At 46.6% G+C, this 17,802-nt stretch overlaps 2 protein-coding genes across 2 annotated transcripts in view; one reads left to right on the forward strand and one right to left on the reverse strand.

Moving 5' to 3' along the window:
- The window catches only part of LYRM7 (LYR motif containing 7), a 19,757-nt gene extending 16,469 nt beyond the window's left edge, over window positions 1–3,288 (reverse strand). The window contains exon 1 of the mRNA XM_019555400.1: window positions 3,184–3,288. Coding sequence (XP_019410945.1) covers window positions 3,184–3,201 — 18 coding nt within the window. The 5' untranslated portion in view covers window positions 3,202–3,288. The remainder of the gene's footprint in view (window positions 1–3,183) is intronic.
- A 7,725-nt stretch (window positions 3,289–11,013) lies between these two features.
- The window catches only part of HINT1 (histidine triad nucleotide binding protein 1), an 8,490-nt gene continuing 1,701 nt past the window's right edge, over window positions 11,014–17,802 (forward strand). Inside the window, exons 1-2 of the mRNA XM_019555370.1 lie at window positions 11,014–11,152; window positions 16,157–16,261. Of these exons, the coding sequence (XP_019410915.1) occupies window positions 11,042–11,152; window positions 16,157–16,261 (216 nt within the window). The 5' untranslated portion in view covers window positions 11,014–11,041. The remainder of the gene's footprint in view (window positions 11,153–16,156; window positions 16,262–17,802) is intronic.

Below are 17,802 nucleotides of genomic sequence, written 5' to 3' on the forward strand. Positions count from 1 at the left end.
GTCAGGAAAACAGACCTTACGACAACGGGCTGAGAGTCATGGGGCTCTTTAGCCTGGAAAAGCGCAGGCTCAGGAGTGATCTGATGGCCACCTATAAGTTTATCAGGGGCGACCACCAGGATCTGGAGGAACGGTTGTTCACCAGAGCGCCCCAAGGGATGACGAGGTCAAACAGTCATAAACTACTGCGAGACTGTTTCAGGTTGGACATAAGGAAAAATTTCTTTACTGTCCGAGCCCCCAAGGTCTGGAACAGCCTGCCATCGGAGGTTGTTCAAGCACCTACATTGAACACCTTCAAGATCAAACTGGATGCTTATCTTGCTGGGATCCTATGACCCCAGCTGACTTCTTGCCCTTTGGGTGGGGGGCTGGACTTGATGATCTTCCGAGGTCCCTTCCAGCTCTAACATCTATGAAATCTATGAAGTGGTTATTAATAGAAGCAATATTTACAATTGCTTTATGAAGAATATGGTATCTGACATGCATACAATTTAATTGCTTATTTAATAAAAGCAACCTCCACGCTAATCAAAGACATGCCTATGAAATCTCAGCTTTCTGTCAACTGCTGATGGGCATCGAAGTACAAAAAAAGGATTACCCATCCTCAGCAATAAAATCTTCTTACCATCACGTATGTTTACATCGACTCTCAGATGTATATTAATAAATTCTAATTTTACTTAAGATTTCATATTATTTTCATATACAGATCTTTCAAAATAAAGTTAGGTATTGACTTATGCCTTGCATAAAAAGATTGGTAAAATCTAACTGCAAGATATAAACAGTGGGTATAAGTATAGGAACCACTGCTCAAAAGAGAAGCTAACGAAGTGTGTCTTCTCAAAGAATGGGATGCCTTCCATTTGTACAAACAACCAGTTTGGTTTAAGACTTGCTCTTTACCTTGAGAATAAAAACTGTATAAGACTTTTCTTTTTTGGTGTGTAGAAGACTATGAGGCTATTCTTTTTTTTTCAGGATATCCCAAAAACAAATGATACTCAGGATGTATTAACACACTTGTGAAGTTATAAAAGGACAGCTCTTCATTGTTTATTGGGAAAAAACCCTTAATTTTAATCTCCTACGAAAATTCTAGAAATATTATTATTGAAACCACATTATTTTTATAAATATGCTGAAATCTTCCTTCTTCAAATGTTAAGGAAAGCATATACAGAACAATTTCCAAACAACGTAAATTATGTTATTTCTAACACATTTCCATTTAAAGGTGACAAACAGCGCTGGCCCTCAAATGCTTAAAATTGCATAAACCACTTCTGAAACGAATATTTGCGAATACTTTCTATCCAAAGGCAAGCCTCTCTTTAATAACTGCCCAATATTATGGTTAAATGAATAATGGAACGCTTCATGTACAAAAACATCAAGGTCATGGTAACTTAAGAAGCTATACAAGTGAAATTAGTCCTCTCTCAGTGCTTAAGCAACTTATTACCAGTCAAGAACACAAACATCTCTCTAAGGAGTATAAGAAGAAATGATAGTAGCTTCTTTGACAATGATTTAAATTTCAAGACTTCAGTAAAGAATTAAGTCCATGAACAACATACACATAAGCTGGGGATGCTACTAAAACTATCCCATGAAGTGATCAGTCAAAAAAAGATAACAGTGGTGACTAGAATTGAGCCAAGACATTAAAGGAGGTATACATCAACAAGATCAATACATTCTTACTCCACAACTTTTATGCCAGGGGTGGGCAAAATGACCTGCAGGCTGGATTTGGCCCACCAAGGGATTTTATGCAGCCTGTGATGGGTCCTTTGGCCCCACCCAGCCCAGGCGTGAGGGGCAGCCCACACTGTCATGCATGTTGCTAGTCCCACCAACCATGGGCACACAGCAGGACTGGGACAGCACAGCAGCCAGACTCCATTTCCTGGAAGCCCTGATGGTGGTGGCTCCTAGCTGCTGCAGCCAGCGTCATTGCCACAGGGCCCAACTCTATTGCCTGGGCAGCCTAACCCACCTGCACCACACCCACCACACAAGGTCCTGGACAGAGTGGGTGGGCAGGCAGAGTCTCCATGAAGACTGGCCCAGGACCCCTGCAAGCAGGCTGTTTTGAGCTGGGTGGACAGAATGGAGTTACAGGTGGGCGGGGAGTGGCATCCAGGGGTGGGACAGGCAGGTGCAGCTGGGATCACAAAGCCGCGACAGCACAGTGCCAGGGCAGAGGTGCAATCTGTTCCCCACAGGACAGACTGTGACTGGCCTAACCCTGGTAGGGAGTGGACCACATGCCTGTGACCCAACCTCTGCTGCCCCTGCCCCAGCACACATGCGCATGGACAACCCCAGTATGGCACAGCTGCGGGGTGGTGCAGCTCAGAGCAATCTGGCACTGTCTGGCTGCTCTGCTCTGCAGCCCCGCTGTACTGGAATTCTCCGTACGCTCATGCTGGGGTGAGGACAGCAGGGGCTGGGTCACGAGCTCTGCCTCCATCCCGGATCAGCCCAGTCATGATCTTCTTTGGTTAGTTTATAAGGTGCAAATATACTCTGCCTTCTACTTAACTGTGTAGCACAACGTGAGCCCACTCTGGTGCCCACACTAGGAAACGTCCATCATCCACATATCAGCTAATGCAGCAGTGCTCAACCTTTCAGCTTTGCCAGCTAGATGTGGGGCTCGAGGCCGATCTGCAGGAAGGATCATGGGCCCTGGTGCCACCTCTTCCTACCAGGCTTGGCCCCTGGGTCCTGGGGCCCGCCCCTCCCATGCACAGGGGTTGGTCCCTGGGACCCCGGCCTGTCCCAGTCACTTGCGACAGAGTCCCTGGCCCAGCGCATGGTGGCGGGGGCTCCCCATGCGTCTAGAAACCAGGCGTGAGGAGGAGGGGGTGGATGACGCAGCCTCAAGCTAACACAGCGGTGCTCAGCCTTTCCTCACAGGCCGCACAGACCGACCCGGTCTATGGGGCCCGGCTCGTGGTCCCGATTCGGTGCCCGGAAAGAACGGCCCGGTCACGCCCAGGGGAGGGGGGGCGGCCCGGCTCTGGCTGTGCCAGGCTTGGGGCAGCCCCATTATCCCCAAGGCTTCAAGCCCTTTTTCCCGCCCTTGCAGCCGCGGCGCGTTACCAGGGAGACACCGAAAACGACCGCCCGCCCATTGCGCATGCGCCCCCCGGTCCCGCTGACCTTCCTCCGAGACTCCATGCCTGCGGCTGGCGCCCAGCCCTCGCGGAGGCCGCGCCCACTTCCCCCCCGCCTCGCTCCTAGCCAACCAGTGGGAAGGCCCGGCTGGAAGCCCAGCCCCACCCCCCCCGGTTAGCCTGTTCCTGCGCTCTCAGAAGGAGAACGTTGCTCTCATTAAAGCTTTCCGTGCGGTTCCCCGGGGGGGGGGCGACTTCCGGGTGTGCGGGGGTTTCCGCCGGGCGGAACGCTGCTCCAGCACTACTGGTTCCGGGCCGCGAGGCGAGAACAGGGAGAGCCGAGGTCTTCTGTCAGAGAGGTCCTGCCCTGTGCTGCCTGTGAGTGGCTCTTGCAGTTTTACTTCTGCTCAGCCCCAGGCTTTAACACCATGGAGCAGGCCCTCGGAAAGTAGAGGAGCTCAGCCCTGCTTAGCTGCATCAGGGCTCGGGCCAAGGCTAGCTTGGAGGTTGCGCCTAGAGAGCTGTGCTTCAAAGGCTCTGCAGAGCCTGCACCTCCTGGGGCTTCACACCTCGACATAAGGGAAGAATCAGATAACTCTCATTTTTCCCAAGACTAAAGGATTTGTTTAAAAGTCTGTAGGGCTGGCAGGTTCTGAAAACCATGAGGCAACAACTGGCCTGAAGAAGGAGAGGTGGTTATCTGTGTTACTCTGAAATCAGGTGGAAGGCGGGTGCATGTATGCACCTGTATAGCAATGGCTTTTCAGTTCTTGAAGGCTGAAGAGACGAGCTCTCAGTGTCAGGCCTTTCATGGGAAAGCCATCCATTTCCAGTTAACAAACACTTTTATGTTGCATGGATGCTGTGACATTTTGGCGGTTTGGGGTTTTTTTGCTGCCTTGCCAACATTTAACTGCATTTAAACTCACTCCCCATTTCTTAAGAAATTGCCAACATCTGGGTAATTGGGGCATATTTATCAGAGCCAATAAGGAAGGGGTTTCTTTTACATATTTTTTTTTTTAGTAAACATCTCACCTGCATATGTATTTTTCTCCTGTAGGAGAGCATGTTTAGATTTGCACTGAAGAACCTCAAAGTTGCTGTATCTTTGGCTTCCACAGAAACTTGGTCCACATTTTTCCCCACTCTAATATAAGACTAAAGCCCAATATAAGACCCAACTCTTTAGCCAACTTCAAAAGGTGTTCTATCCACTCATGCCAGAGTCTTGAGGTTACATTTATCTATAGAAGATTTTGCTTGTTTGTTTCAGATTTCTCTTTAGTAAAATTTCTAAAAGTGACTCTTGGTTGTTCTTGAACCAGTGCTGAGCTTTGGCCCCTCCATTCAAAAAGGATTTAACAAACGGGCAGGTTCCAGGATACTTGGTAGGGAAGCCTTCCAGGAAGCCAGGATTAAAGCAAAAGAGTTGTTTACTTTAGGAAAAAGATGAGTAGAAAGAGGCAGAATAAAAGTATGTTTAAATAGCATAGCTCGGGAATCTTTTTCTTTGACTCATCACACAAGAACATAAAACAGAAAAGTAAGCATTTCAGAATGAATACATTTGGCTTAGGTACTTATATGACACTCACTTACATATCTGAGCACCTCACATTCTTACTGTGTTTGTCCTTACAGCATTCACAAAAAGCAAGGAAGTGCTATTATCTTACAGTTGGAGAACTGAAAGACAGAGATTCAGGCCAAGATTTCATTGAAAATGCAATGTCTGCTTATCTCTGAAGACATGGGCCTACATGATTTTACCATAAGTAACAAAGGAAAGCTGTGGAAGGGATGTTACATTGCATGACATTATGTTAACGTTACTTTACAAAAAAATATTTTATTTATTACTATTGTGCCTTGGAGCCCTAGTCATGTGTAGCATTCTACTGTGCTGGGTGCTATACAAACATTTAACAAAAGGATGATCCCTGCACATTTACTAACTCAAAGTAAGGCCAGACAAAACAATGTCCAGGTACAAGAAATAATGAGTTAATATCTGTCAGCGTGATCAGCAGTGATATTGGTACAGCAGTGACCTAACTTATGAATTTTTATAAGTATCATGGTTTTATCAGAGAAAGTTATGGAACGACTTCATGGTTTTATAGGACCTATTCGTAGGTATGAGGTACCAGTACAGGAGAAAGCACAAACATTTTTTAAAATGTAATTAGTGGCTAACGGAGACTGGTATCATGGGCCAATAGTAGGTAAATTACCAGGTGAATAGTGATTGCAGATAAAAAGGTACAAGATAATGGAAGGGGTAAAGTTGAACTGCATGGATAGGTAGAAAAGGCTGTTTATTAGTCAGTTATGTGGAAAAAAAAATTGGCAAGATTTAGAGAAAAAAGAACATCATATACACTCTGACCCATTGGTCTATCTTTCGTACAGTAATACGTAATGAAACTCTGGAACTCACTGACCTTGGATGTCATTGAGCCAAAGTATTCATCAAAGCTGAGAGGCAGTGGACAGTTATCTACCTATTAATAAAGTAACAAATTATAATAATCTTGAAAATAGAGTTTTGGAGAGGATATACATGACAATGGTCATAGAATTAAGCCAATATTCCACTTTTAAAGGTAAGGACAAGATTTTCATAGGGAGACAGGTTATCTAAGACCTGCCTGCAGTGGAGTTTTCTTGCATCATTCTCTGGAGTATCTAATGGTGTTCACTATTAAAAGCACCAGGTAGATGGACCACAGTTCAATTTATACACCAGTATGTAAGTTCCTGTTTTCTTATACTATAACAGGACTGAACTATAACCTTGACTTGGAATGTCTGCACTGAGAGTGATAGAACAATGTAGTTACCACCTAGACAATTTATTTTTCTGCTTGAGTACACTGACTGTAGTCCCATTCCCCCAACCACAGAAGTATCCAGATCCGGCCCACTGCCAGATTGGGGCCTATAAAGGAACTCCATAGCAGTTGTCATGGTGCTGATGTGAACAACTTTTCACTGAGAAGAGAAAGTGATATTGACAGGTCATTTTATATATAGCACCAAACAGTGATAAGATAATTATCAAACAGTCGTGGACATAGATCTGACTGAAAGGTAAAAGGCTCGGTCATTTCATTTCATTTCATTTCATTTCTTTTCTTTTGGGAGGTAGAAGGTTATCAATTTTCTCCTTCCCTCATTAAAGCCCCCGAATGCATGCAAGTCTGATTCAAGGAAGGCTTACACATGAATCTGAGGGTCTCTTACTTGGATTTTCATTCACATATACACATTGTTATTTAGAGATTTAATTTCTCTAACAGAAACAGATCATTTCCCCAACTGTATCAAACTTTATGATTCGTAAGACCTTCAAGGTTTTACTTATGATCCCTTTTGCCTGGGTGCTGCTGCTGCCATGGCTGCTCATGGTGGGCATGCAGGTCCGGGGCGGGTGGAGGTCAGGGCTGTACATGTACATCCTCACCAGTCTTCATGGGGCTAGGGCTGGCAGCAGCAACTGGAAGGAGCTGCTCCAGCTCCACTGCATGCCCTGAGGTAGTGGGACTTGCCATGGGCTCAACAGCACCTGGGCCAGGTGGGACCGAGGGACCCACTGCAGGTCAGTCAAAGTCTGTATGTAGGCTGGATCTGGTCCATGGGCTATATTTTGCCTAACCCTTGGATGAGGTGCTTTTAGCTAGCTTGGTGGTTAGAAGACAAATCAGTTTGCAGAATAACTAAAAGGTCATTGTCCCTACACATCTTTTTCCTCAACATCTCATTTCAGTGATAGTAATGGTGGGAACATTAGCTTTTGTTGCCTTGTTGCAGCTGGACTGCTATGGGTCTTCTTAGTCAGATAAAGCTGCTCAGAGGACGAACGCATTACACAAGTGCAAGTTCTTTGTACACACATGCCAGGAAAGTTTGGGGACAGCTCAAGAGCAGATGAATAATTCGTAAATATGCAGTCATCATTAGTTGGTTTACATGGAGTAGAAGCCATGGTCTGCGTGATAGCCAGACCAGAAGCTATACAGGTTTGGGTGTTGGAATAATGCTGTTCACTTTATTCACGTGAATGATCCCACTGAAGAAAGTGGGAAGTCTGCATAAGCACAGAGGGTCCACCCACATAGATTCAATTTCAGCATTGGGCCTTTAGAACATCCTACTCTTGATCATTGTAGAAACTTCTCTACAGACGTGTGAGTTCCACTACAGATTTAAAAATAGTATATAACTCCTGGGCTATATACTTAATTATGAACTATGTCACTTTTCACCAATGAGTACAGCACTTTGCAAAAAATTATTCATATTTCATAAATTTCATAGGCATTAAGGCTGGAAGGGACCTTGGAAGATCATTGAGTCCAGCCCCCTGCCCCATGGGCAGGAAGTCAGCTAGGGTCAAAGGATACCAGCAAAATAAGTTTCCAAGCACTTCTTAAAAGAGTCCAGAATAAGTGCTTGCATCACCTCTGGAGGGAGTCTATTCCAGACCTTGGGGGCTCAGACAGTAAAGACGTTTTTCCTTATGTCCAGCCTAAAATGGTCTTGGAGGAGTTTGTGACTGTTGGACCTTGTCATCCCTTGGGGTGCTCCCCCAGATCATGATGCACACCCCTTATATATTTATAGGCTGCCACTGGGTCACCCCTGAGCCTGTGCTTTTCCAAGCTGAAAAGTCCTGTGGCTCTCAGCCTCTCTTTGTAAGGCCTAGTCTCTTGCCCTCTGATCATGTGTGTGGCTCTCCTCTGGACCCTCTCAAGCTTCTCCATATCCTTCTTGAATTGTGGAGCCCAGAATTTGATGCAGTACTTCAATTACCACTGAAAATGCTGTTTAAGAGATTTCTAGAACTAGTTTAAGTTATGGTATAAAAGTTTATTTTAATAAAAGCTAAAGATTGCTCCTGAAATGAGTTTTTTTAGCTCAACAGACTAGGCTCACAGTTAGACATAAATTCTTGCAGGATCACGCTCAACATTGGGAGCCAGATTTGATTTGACAGTATTATCAGCATTTCTCTATTACATGGATCTCTTCGCTGGTGTCTCTTTATCAATTAAAAGGCAAATAAAGGGCCAGTTCTTGCAACTGCAGCCAGAGAGAGAGAGACAGAAACTGTGCCTGGAGAGAATGGCATTAAAATAAGTGGGGCTCATATGTCCACCTCTACAAATGGAAGTGTATTAAAGTCAATAGGGTTTCACACATGCAGCATGACTATTTTCTTTTCAGATGAAAAGAAAAGTTTCAGGCTGTTTAGGCCTAAATGTTACAGTTTTGAAAGAGAAAAATAGAAAATGATTGGAAGCTGTAGAAGATGGAAAACGGTTAAAATCAAATGAAAGCAAACTGCATTTTATTTGATTTTCAATATGCTCCTAAGCTGTTTACAACCCAAATCTTGCTGCAGAATACTAGTGCATAAATTAAGCCTCAGAATCTTCCATGCCAAGTGAAAGGTGCATTTCTCTGCCCTTGCCTTCTCTAGCCTAAATGCTATGGCAACAGATCATTTCAAAACAAATAGAACCAAGACAATACCTTACCAAAACCAAATGCTGTGTCACTCTGGCTCCCCATATGATGCAGAAAGATAATTAGATGCTTTGTGAGACAGTTGAGGAGCCAGCTGCCTAAACCAGGCAGTAAAACGGACTGGTATTTGTATTAAATCCCTTAATGGGGTTTACATGTTCAGTAGCCTGAAACTCTTATCTGGATCTAGGTGTTTAAATTGGCTATTTAAAAAGCAAAACAAGGGCTCACAGCTTTCTTATAAAACAGTGGCAGTGCTGCCCTTCTCTACAGTAGCTCAATAGTTAAGACAATTCATTCAGGACATGGGAGACCTGGGTTCTTTGCTTTTTCAGACCTGAGAGGATTCAAACACACATCCCAGGGAAGTCCCTTAATCAGCCCAACATAGCTGGTCCAAGGTGGGAGGCTGTACTGCAAAACACTGCTACTGTCTCTTACGAATGGGGCCATGGCTGCTGTTTTGTGTTGAGCTTGCTTCTGCCTGTATATCCTTGGTGGCTTCATCAACAGCAAAGGGCATTCCTACTGAATCACACCCCTGAGAAAAGATAGGTAGAGAACTACCTACCTACCCTGAATTTAGGTATCTCAGCAGGCATCTGGTGTTAGCCATGTGTTGAGCTGCTGCTATGCCCAAGACAAGATGGTGACACATCTGGGCATGCACCGAGGCAGAACTTCAGGCACGAGACCTTCACTGATGAAAAGGTAGGTGCCTTAATGGTTAGGGAAAGGTTTTGAGTGTCTGGGGGTGAGCAACCGAATGCCTAGGTCCTATTTTTTTTTAGAGATTCAAGTCTTCCTGTGGAGCTGGGTCTTAGAGTGAGGATTCTCAACCAGGGTACCCCAGCACCCTGCGTGTCGGTGATATATAGGGGGCGCACGTGCACCCTGTGAGATCGGCTGTGCAGCCCCTGGAAGTCCAGCCACGAAACTGGAAGTGTTGGTGGAAGTGCATTTACAGTTTCACTGCTGACTCAGTGATGCGCCCCCACCCTCCAGTTGGTGATCTGGTGCCCACCTCAGACTTGGGAAGCACCAGTCGCCCATGACCCTGAGATCCTTTCATGGGTGCCATGGGGTAACACGCAACATTAGCGCTGGTCACATCTACACGAGACGCTACATTGCTGTAGTGATGAGGAATGGTGCGGTAGCTTGTCGCTATGGTGATATAGTGCTGGGAGGCATGAACTGTGAATGCAACCCCTCAGCCAATGTGCAATCCATCTGACTGTGTAGGCATCAATGCCACAGTCACCTAGTTTTTTAATGAGAATGGGATGGGAGATGGTGTCAAAGGCCTTCCTGAAGTCCAGAAAGACTACATCCACAGCAACACCTGCATCCAGTGATTTTGTGACCTGATCGTAAAAGGCAATCAGGTTGGTCTGACATGACCTGCCCCTAATGAAACTGTGCTGGTTGCCCTTGTACATCATCCCTGCTGCTGGCCCATCACAAATGTGCTCCTTGATAATCTTCTCAAAGAGCTTCCCCAGGATTGAAGTAAGACTAGTGGGTCTATAGTTGCCCAGGTCCTCCCTCTTCCCTTTTTTAAAGATGGGGACTGCATTGGTCCTCTTCCAGTTGTCTGGCACCTGGCCAGAGCACCATGAGTGCTTGGCAATAACTCCTGCTAATTCCCTCAACACCCTGGGGTGGAGAGCATCTGGACCTGCTGATCTGAACACGTCCAGCCCCTCCAGAAGTGCTCTAACCCGGTCCTCTCTGGACCTAGGCTTGGCGGAATTTCTCCCGAGGCCGTCCTGAATCTCAGTAGGGGAGTCCCGGTCCCTGCACAAGAAAATAGAGGTAAAAAAACTGTTAACGAGGTCTGCTTTCTCCTCTGGTGTGATCACCAGAAACAACTGGTGCTTTGCACCAGAAACAACTGCCGGGTTACTTTTAAGGGGCCAGAGAAAAGCAAAAAGCAAGAGCTGGCAGTTGCCTGAAAAGGCTGAGAACCGCTGGGTAGAGGGCTGGAACAGAAGCAGAACCACCAGTGGCTCTCCACTGCCCTGGCCAAGGAAAGAGAGGAAACCCCGGAGGAGGGTGCACAGAGGCTGTACTGTCTGCCCCTAAGCTGGGATAGCAGGGAACGCAGGCCTGGGGATAGTTCATACAAGTAAAGCCTCCTGCGTATGCTCCTAGCACCCCCCACCAGGCTCTGACAGCCCGGAAGGTACTGCAAAGAGCAGCTGCAGAAAAGCGCGGAGTGGGCAGGGACAGATCGGCGACGGGCAAGCGAGGGAACCAATCGCGGCGGCGGCTTGCTATCACAGGGAAGGAACTGGTCCAATAGGGGAGGGGGTGGGAATTGAACGTAGTATGGGCGGGGTTGCGCTGCGCTGCGGGAGCAGAGGATGGCGGACGAGATCAGCAGGGCGCAAGCGGCGCGCCCCGGCGGCGACACCATCTTCGGCAAGATCATCCGCAAGGAGATCCCCGCCAACGTCATCTTCGAGGACGAGCAGGTGGGCGGCACTGCCGAGGGGGGCTCCGCGGTGGTGCTGCGGCCACGTGCCCGGCCCCTCCGCCTTCTAGTCACCGGAAACGAGGGCTGGTAGGGATCTCAGGCGGTCCCGTCTAGTCCAGACTGTGCTTAGAGCAGGACCAGCCCCAGCTAGTCCGTCCCACCCCCCGGTCCCGTCGGACCGATTCTGTATTAAAGCACAGGTTGAACCGCTTCTGGGGCTCCAGAAAGCGTCTCCTGGAGGAAGCGCCCCCCTGCACTAGCACTGTCTGGCACTTGCCTTTGGCCAACCTTGGGTTGGAGTGGCCCAGCTTTCACCTCCTTAGCGGAGGCCTGCTTTACTCTGCTTAATCTTAACTGGCTGGACCCAGCTCATCCTCCCTTCCAGCACCTGCTCCCTGCCCCTGTGTGCCACCAGAGGCTGGACAAAATGGACCTGGGGCCTGAGCCAGGAAATGGCAGTGCTTGTGCTTGTTGAGTTGGAGGTTCCGGTCTTAGCTGCATGCTGCAGGCCAGGAATGCTGCTGTGAAGGCAGTGAAGTGTTTCTGCTTCTGGTCTGCCTGTCATCCAGCTACAGGAGAGTGAAGTCTTAATTGGGCCCTTGTGTCTGTCTGGTTGCTCCAGATGTTGGCAGCATGCCCGCCCATCTCTCAGGGGGTTTATACGCATGCTGCAGAAGTGCGGGGGAGGAGTTTAAGTAGAGTCTAATTAAAGTGCCCAGAGCATCTTAATGTATCAGTGTCCCCACACTTAAAAATGGCGCTGGGTCAGCTTAACTAAAGATAGTTCAACTTGCTCCAAAGTGGCTTGGGGAGGCTGCACAAAATGCTGGAGTATGGTATTTACCATGCTCCAGCAGACTCGATTAATCAAGCCTACTCCCACATGCTATAATTACAGCACATCAGAGCAGCCTCACTCAATGTGTTTAGGCACTCTTGGATCCCAAGAGATTCAGTTCCTCCTTAATCCAGCGGAAGAGCCGAGTTCTTAACATGATGCAACACTGCAGGCTCCTGAATATTCAGTTTCTTGGCTTTGAAACTGACCAGTCAAACTGTTGGTTATTTTTCCTTGGAGCTAAAAGAGCTCTCTGCTTGTGAAAGTAGGCCCCACTTTAAATGTAGGGCAGGGAAATAGTAGATTGTTATGACCTGCATGGCTACTGCCAGTTCCATAGCATGGAAGACCAATGAGCCAAGATGGCAAACCTGAAAATGGCTGGAATGCTTTCTGCCACAATCCTTGTGCTGCTGCTTTCTGTCCAGAAAGTGCATGTGTAATTCCCTTTATTGAAAAAAGTCTTCAGGCACTTTTGCTTTAACTGTAGTTAACTACAGAGATTATATTTCTGTAGTGAGTACAGTAAAGTCAGGTCTGCTCAGTTTGCCAGGAGTCAGTAATAAATAATCTCCTATGAGAAATTGGAAACTGGATTCCTCCTAACCTAAAGCCCTCCTGGAAGATTAATCTGCCATGTAATGCTAGTCTCTTAATACTGTAAGGGGTGATGGATAGCCTGTTCTCTGTATTTAGAAATGTAAAATTGCCTCTTCACCATTTAAAGATCTGGTAAGGAATTAGCCAACGTGAATATACTTTGATTACCACGTATTTCTCTCTCTTGTGAGTAAATTTTATAAGCTCGCAGCCTCAAACTGGATTTACCAAATATAGGACCGACTTATTTTCAAGTTCATGTGTATATTGTTATATGGGTGCATTAGCAGAACAGGGAGGAGATTTTTGGGGAACAGATTCAAGCCTCAGACTTATACTGACAAGATTAAGATTCAAATTGTGTTTGATAACTTGGGAAAATAACCTGAAATACATAGGATGCATTTTTCAGTAAGCACAATTATGAAGTCCTGTACTTGGGAAGGCATGATGAAATGCACATATACAAAATGGAAAATGTTTGGCTAGGTTCCAGCATTGCAGACCAAGACCTGGAGGGTACACTGGACCTTGAACTGAAAGTAGTTCAGCAGCCTGATATTATTGCATAAAAGCTAATGACCTAGTGCAAAGTGTTAACAGAAGTATTTAATCCAAGTCATGGGGAGCAATGTGCTGTCTTCAGGACTATTAAGACTTCCCTTTGAATCCTGTGGCCATTTTGGGGCACCACACTTAAGAATGTATGGACAAATTAGAGAGTCCAGGAAACAAAAAACAGTTTAGATCAGGAGTGCCAAACATCCCGCAGGCCAGATTTGGCCCATGTAATCATGTGATCCAGCCCATAGTTCTCAAACTGACTCTGCACACTACATTTTAGTTGGAGGAGGGGTGTGGGTTTGGTGCTGATCTGGGTTTGGTGCTGATCTGGATTGGGCCGTGTGGGAGCCAGTGCGCAGAACTGGCCCAACAGGCTGCAGAATGCAGTGCGCTCCCTGTGCCTCCTGCAGCAGGTGTGGCTGATCCAGCCCACAGGCAGCATGCATCTTGTGCTTCAGGTGGCACATGGGCTGGACCAGGTGCCATAAGCACTGCATGGGAAGCTGGCATGGGGCATACCTTGTAGGCTGTTCCCTGGTAGATTGGCCCTATGTGCTGGCTTCAGTGTGGTCCGATCCAAGCCAGCCCCAAAGCCAGTGCTCCATGGGGTAGGGGGGGGCTAGTTCAACAGGGTGAAGTGCAGCTCCTATGCTGGCCCCTTGTGCAGTGTGAGCCCCGGAGAGGGATGAGTACTTGCTGCATGCAGCACAGGGGGCTAGCTTAGGTTGTGTGCTACATGCTGAGACCAGGCCTGAGTGCTGGCTTCCAGGGTGGCCTAGTTTGGCCTGCAGACCAGCTGGTTAGACAGCAATTTAGAGCCTTTAGCCGTGCAAGAGTTTGACACCCCTGGTCTAGATGGCTTGTTTTGAGGAAAGGTGTATAAGTACTGGGATTATACAGGCCAGAGAAGAGACACTTGACTTTAATATGGAAAGGATTCCTACTCCCCTGCCAAAAAAAAAAGCAATCAGTTGTTCAGTGTCTGCAGCAGGCAAGTGGAGAAGTAATGTTCTTATTTTTGAAGCAAAAAAGACTTACATGGGGTTAACAGTGTTTTGCCACTGCTTGTGACCCATCCCTGCCCTGGCCTTCTCCTCCCCAGACTGCACCCCTGAAACCAACTGGGGCGATCCAGTTTTTGCAAAGGGGATAGGTAGAAAAGAGCTGGCGCTAGGACCATGGGAAAGCTGGCTATGCTGCACCAACGAATACATTGAATGTGGCAAGCAGTAAGATCCTCAGTTTGGCTAGAGCCTACTGCTGATTCCCTGAGCTGCGGCAGGCTGCATCCAGGCCTATCCTGAGCCAAATCTGGCCCATAGGCTGTAGGTTGCCAACCCCTGGCTTACTTAGGCTGGTATGAGGAAGAGTTGTCTGTGTGTACTTAAGTACTGGATTTGATCATTTGGAGAAAGTATAGCGTTTTCATCATTGGATGTGTAAGTGCAGGGTAGGCAGCCTTTGTCTCGGATCGTTGTGACATAAGGTATGTACACGTGGAAGAGTTTGTAAAAGGGAGTGTGTAGCATCTGTCATGCTCGTTCCATTGTCCCCCATGGATCTGATCCTGTTGCCCAAGGAGTGTGTGGCCCCTGGCCACTTAGAATTTGGAAAGCCCTGACTGAGGTAAGGGAATCAAAGGTACCTGGTTGTGGTGCTAGCCATACGCTCCCATTAATGCCCTTGTGCAGAAACACTGATGTGTCTAACCCCTGCTGGCCTTCTAGGCTTGGGGTAGAACTGGGTCTTGGACTTGTATATTTTCCCTCCTGCTAGGAACAGTTATAAAACTGGGATTAGAGAAAGGTCAAGGAAGGCGTAAAATTCTTTCCCAAGTCTTTTTTATGCAGATGACTTGCTCTAAATTCCTTATTTTGTGTCTAACAAGTAACCAGAGGCCTTCAGTTTAGCACAAGGAGAATTTTAAATAGATCTGGTAGGTAAAAGATGTTCATGTGTTCAGACTTGTCTTCCCCAAGGTATTACATAATTAACCAATGCCAGTCATCACTATCTAACGTTGTTATAATCTAGAGCCTAGCAGAAATTAATACTATATTTACCTGAATCTGAGTTGACCCTGAATTTTAGTACTCTTCCCCTTTCCCCCTTGCAATAATTAGATTCTATATATGGCAAATTTATAGATTTATTATAACTTTCCAGGTAAAGAATCTAATTATTGGAGGGTTGTCTTGAATTTGTGCTCTCCCCCCATGCAGCAGGGAAAGCAGTGGTGAGGGGGTGGTCAGGTGGCCCCCTTGCCATCTGCCCTTTCCCACTTCTCCCTGCAGCCTTGCTGCCCCTTTTGCAATTTGCACCCCCCCACACTTCCCTCCAGTCTTGGCCTGCTCCAGGTTCCCCCCCGCTCCCCCTTACCAATAGGGATTGTAAACAAACTTTGAACAGGGTATGCCATAAACCCAATATAGAGTCTTATACTTCTAAAGTGTCTGGCATATCTAGTGACTGAGGTAGGATCCTGCCCAAGGGTCTAATGTAGAATTGCCAATATGCAAGACAACAGCTGACATTTTTGTTTTCCATCTTTCAGTGACCAGTCTGTCATTTGGCCCATCTCTGTTATAACAGTGAATCTTCAAAAAGTGTGTGTGGCAACAGAATATTGTAGTGAAACAAGCTGCATTGCTTGTTGAAAGCACATGGCTAACACAGTTGGGCATCATGCATGTGTGAAAACAGGAGGTAGCAGGTAAATTCTGTAGAAATAACTAGATGCCTGTAGAAATAACTAAAATATTTGCTATATGGCCATTTTGTATTCTTAGTACTAAAGCTTTCATATTACTGACCATAGTATAAGAGACAAATAATTCAGTCAGATTCTCAAAAGTAAAGCTGGCTGTTGTACATAGAGAGATGGCAATTTCAGTTCATGCTTATCTTTTAGAGGAGTTGGGTAGTAATGATATGTTCAAGCTGTTCAGAGAAAGATAAGTTTATATATGGAATTAATGCTTTTCTGACTCTCTTTTCTAGTGCATTGCATTTCATGATATTTCGCCCCAAGCTCCAGTACATTTTCTAGTAGTTCCTAAGAAGCCAATTGTCCAGTTATCTGAAGCACAGGATTCAGATGAATCTGTAAGTATTATGAATTCTGTCTAAAACTTTAAGTGGTTCAAAATCTATCAGAATAACACAAAAAACTCTTGCATCCTTAAAGCAAGAATGTTAGCTGGCAGGTATGCCATGTGCTCTGGTTTTGCCTTGCTTCTTACAGATTGCTGCTTTGCATCTAGATTCCATTCACACATTATTCCACAACACCAAAAAACACATGAGAAAGGAAAGGAATATATAGGTTTTGCAAAGGAGTCAGATGAAACAGCTGTAGGAAACCCTATCAGAACTTGTTTCATGGTAGCCCATTATAGGCTATATACGGTTGTCCTGTTTCTACTGGAAGAATTGCTACTCTTCTATTAGAGATCAGAAGCAGAAAAACATTCCAGCTTTTTCTTTCAGAGCAAAAATGATAGTTCTAGGAGAAAAATAACCTGACTACAACAAGCTAAAAAACAATCTCATGAGAAGTTCTTGCAGTAGAATGAATGTCTGTACACTTGCCCCTTGCCTAATTCTTCCTGGGGACCAGGAGTGGAGCTGCTGGAGAAAGCTGCAGAAGGCATGGGAGCCTGTCTGGAGAAGGCATAGGGCAGTATTCCTGCTTCTCCCATAGACAGGGAGTGGAGGAGCAACCACTAGCTGCTCCCAACCTGCTTTTTGCTCCAGAGGATGCAAAGTGAGAAGTGAGAGAGAGGTGGTCCTACTGTTCCCACTGTTCTGCTTCCTGAGACTGGGAGCAGAGCAGAGTAGCAGCTGCTCACTGCTCCCCACCTGCTCCACAGGCTGTCATCCTCATTGTTATTTGCCTTGTTATTCCCTGTCTTTTTTCCCCAAACCAGACACTTCCTTGCTTGAGGAAGGGGCTGGGGGCTTTGCTTCATTGCTCCCCTTCCCTCAGAAATTTCCACCAGTAGAAATGATCATCTGTTTGTGGCCATAATAGTAAGAAGTAAACAGAATTTCGAAGTGTGAAAGAAGAGACTTGCCTTTTTATTTGAGAATTACCATCTTTTTTAAACAAAGACCATAGATAGGGGTGCACCGACAGATTTTGGGGGCCATTATAGCCAATTTTTAAAGAGGCAAATTGGCCAATACCAGTCCAATTTCCAGTACAGCTGTGTGCAGCTGGTAAGTGTTGTGCTGGATGGGGAGGGAGGGAACAGGTGCTGCCCAGCTGGGGTGGGGTAGAGTGGGATGCAGGATGGAGCTGCAGCTCGTGGCAGGTAGGGGCAGCTCCTGCCACTGCACACACCCTGGAGGGCACTGTATGTCCCCTGGATCTGCACAGGGCAGTTGTGGGATGGAGCTGGGGCTGCGCTGAGCTCTTCTTGGCAGGAGTTACATGGGGGGCTGCAGCTGGGGCTGCAGGTGTGCAGTGGCAGCACTGGAAGCAGGGCTACATGGGGGGGATGTGGTGAAATTTGGGGTGGCCACAGCCCCCTTCATAGACCCCTCCCCGAGCCCAGCCCCTGCTGAGAAGAGCCTGGTGCAGATCTTGGGGGTATGCATTTTCCCCCCACTTGGACTCCTGGGGTGTATGCAGCAGCAGGACG

Source organism: Crocodylus porosus, unplaced genomic scaffold, assembly GCF_001723895.1.
Source record: "Crocodylus porosus isolate Cpor-Errol unplaced genomic scaffold, CroPor_comp1, whole genome shotgun sequence".
Taxonomy (NCBI): domain Eukaryota; kingdom Metazoa; phylum Chordata; order Crocodylia; family Crocodylidae; genus Crocodylus; species Crocodylus porosus.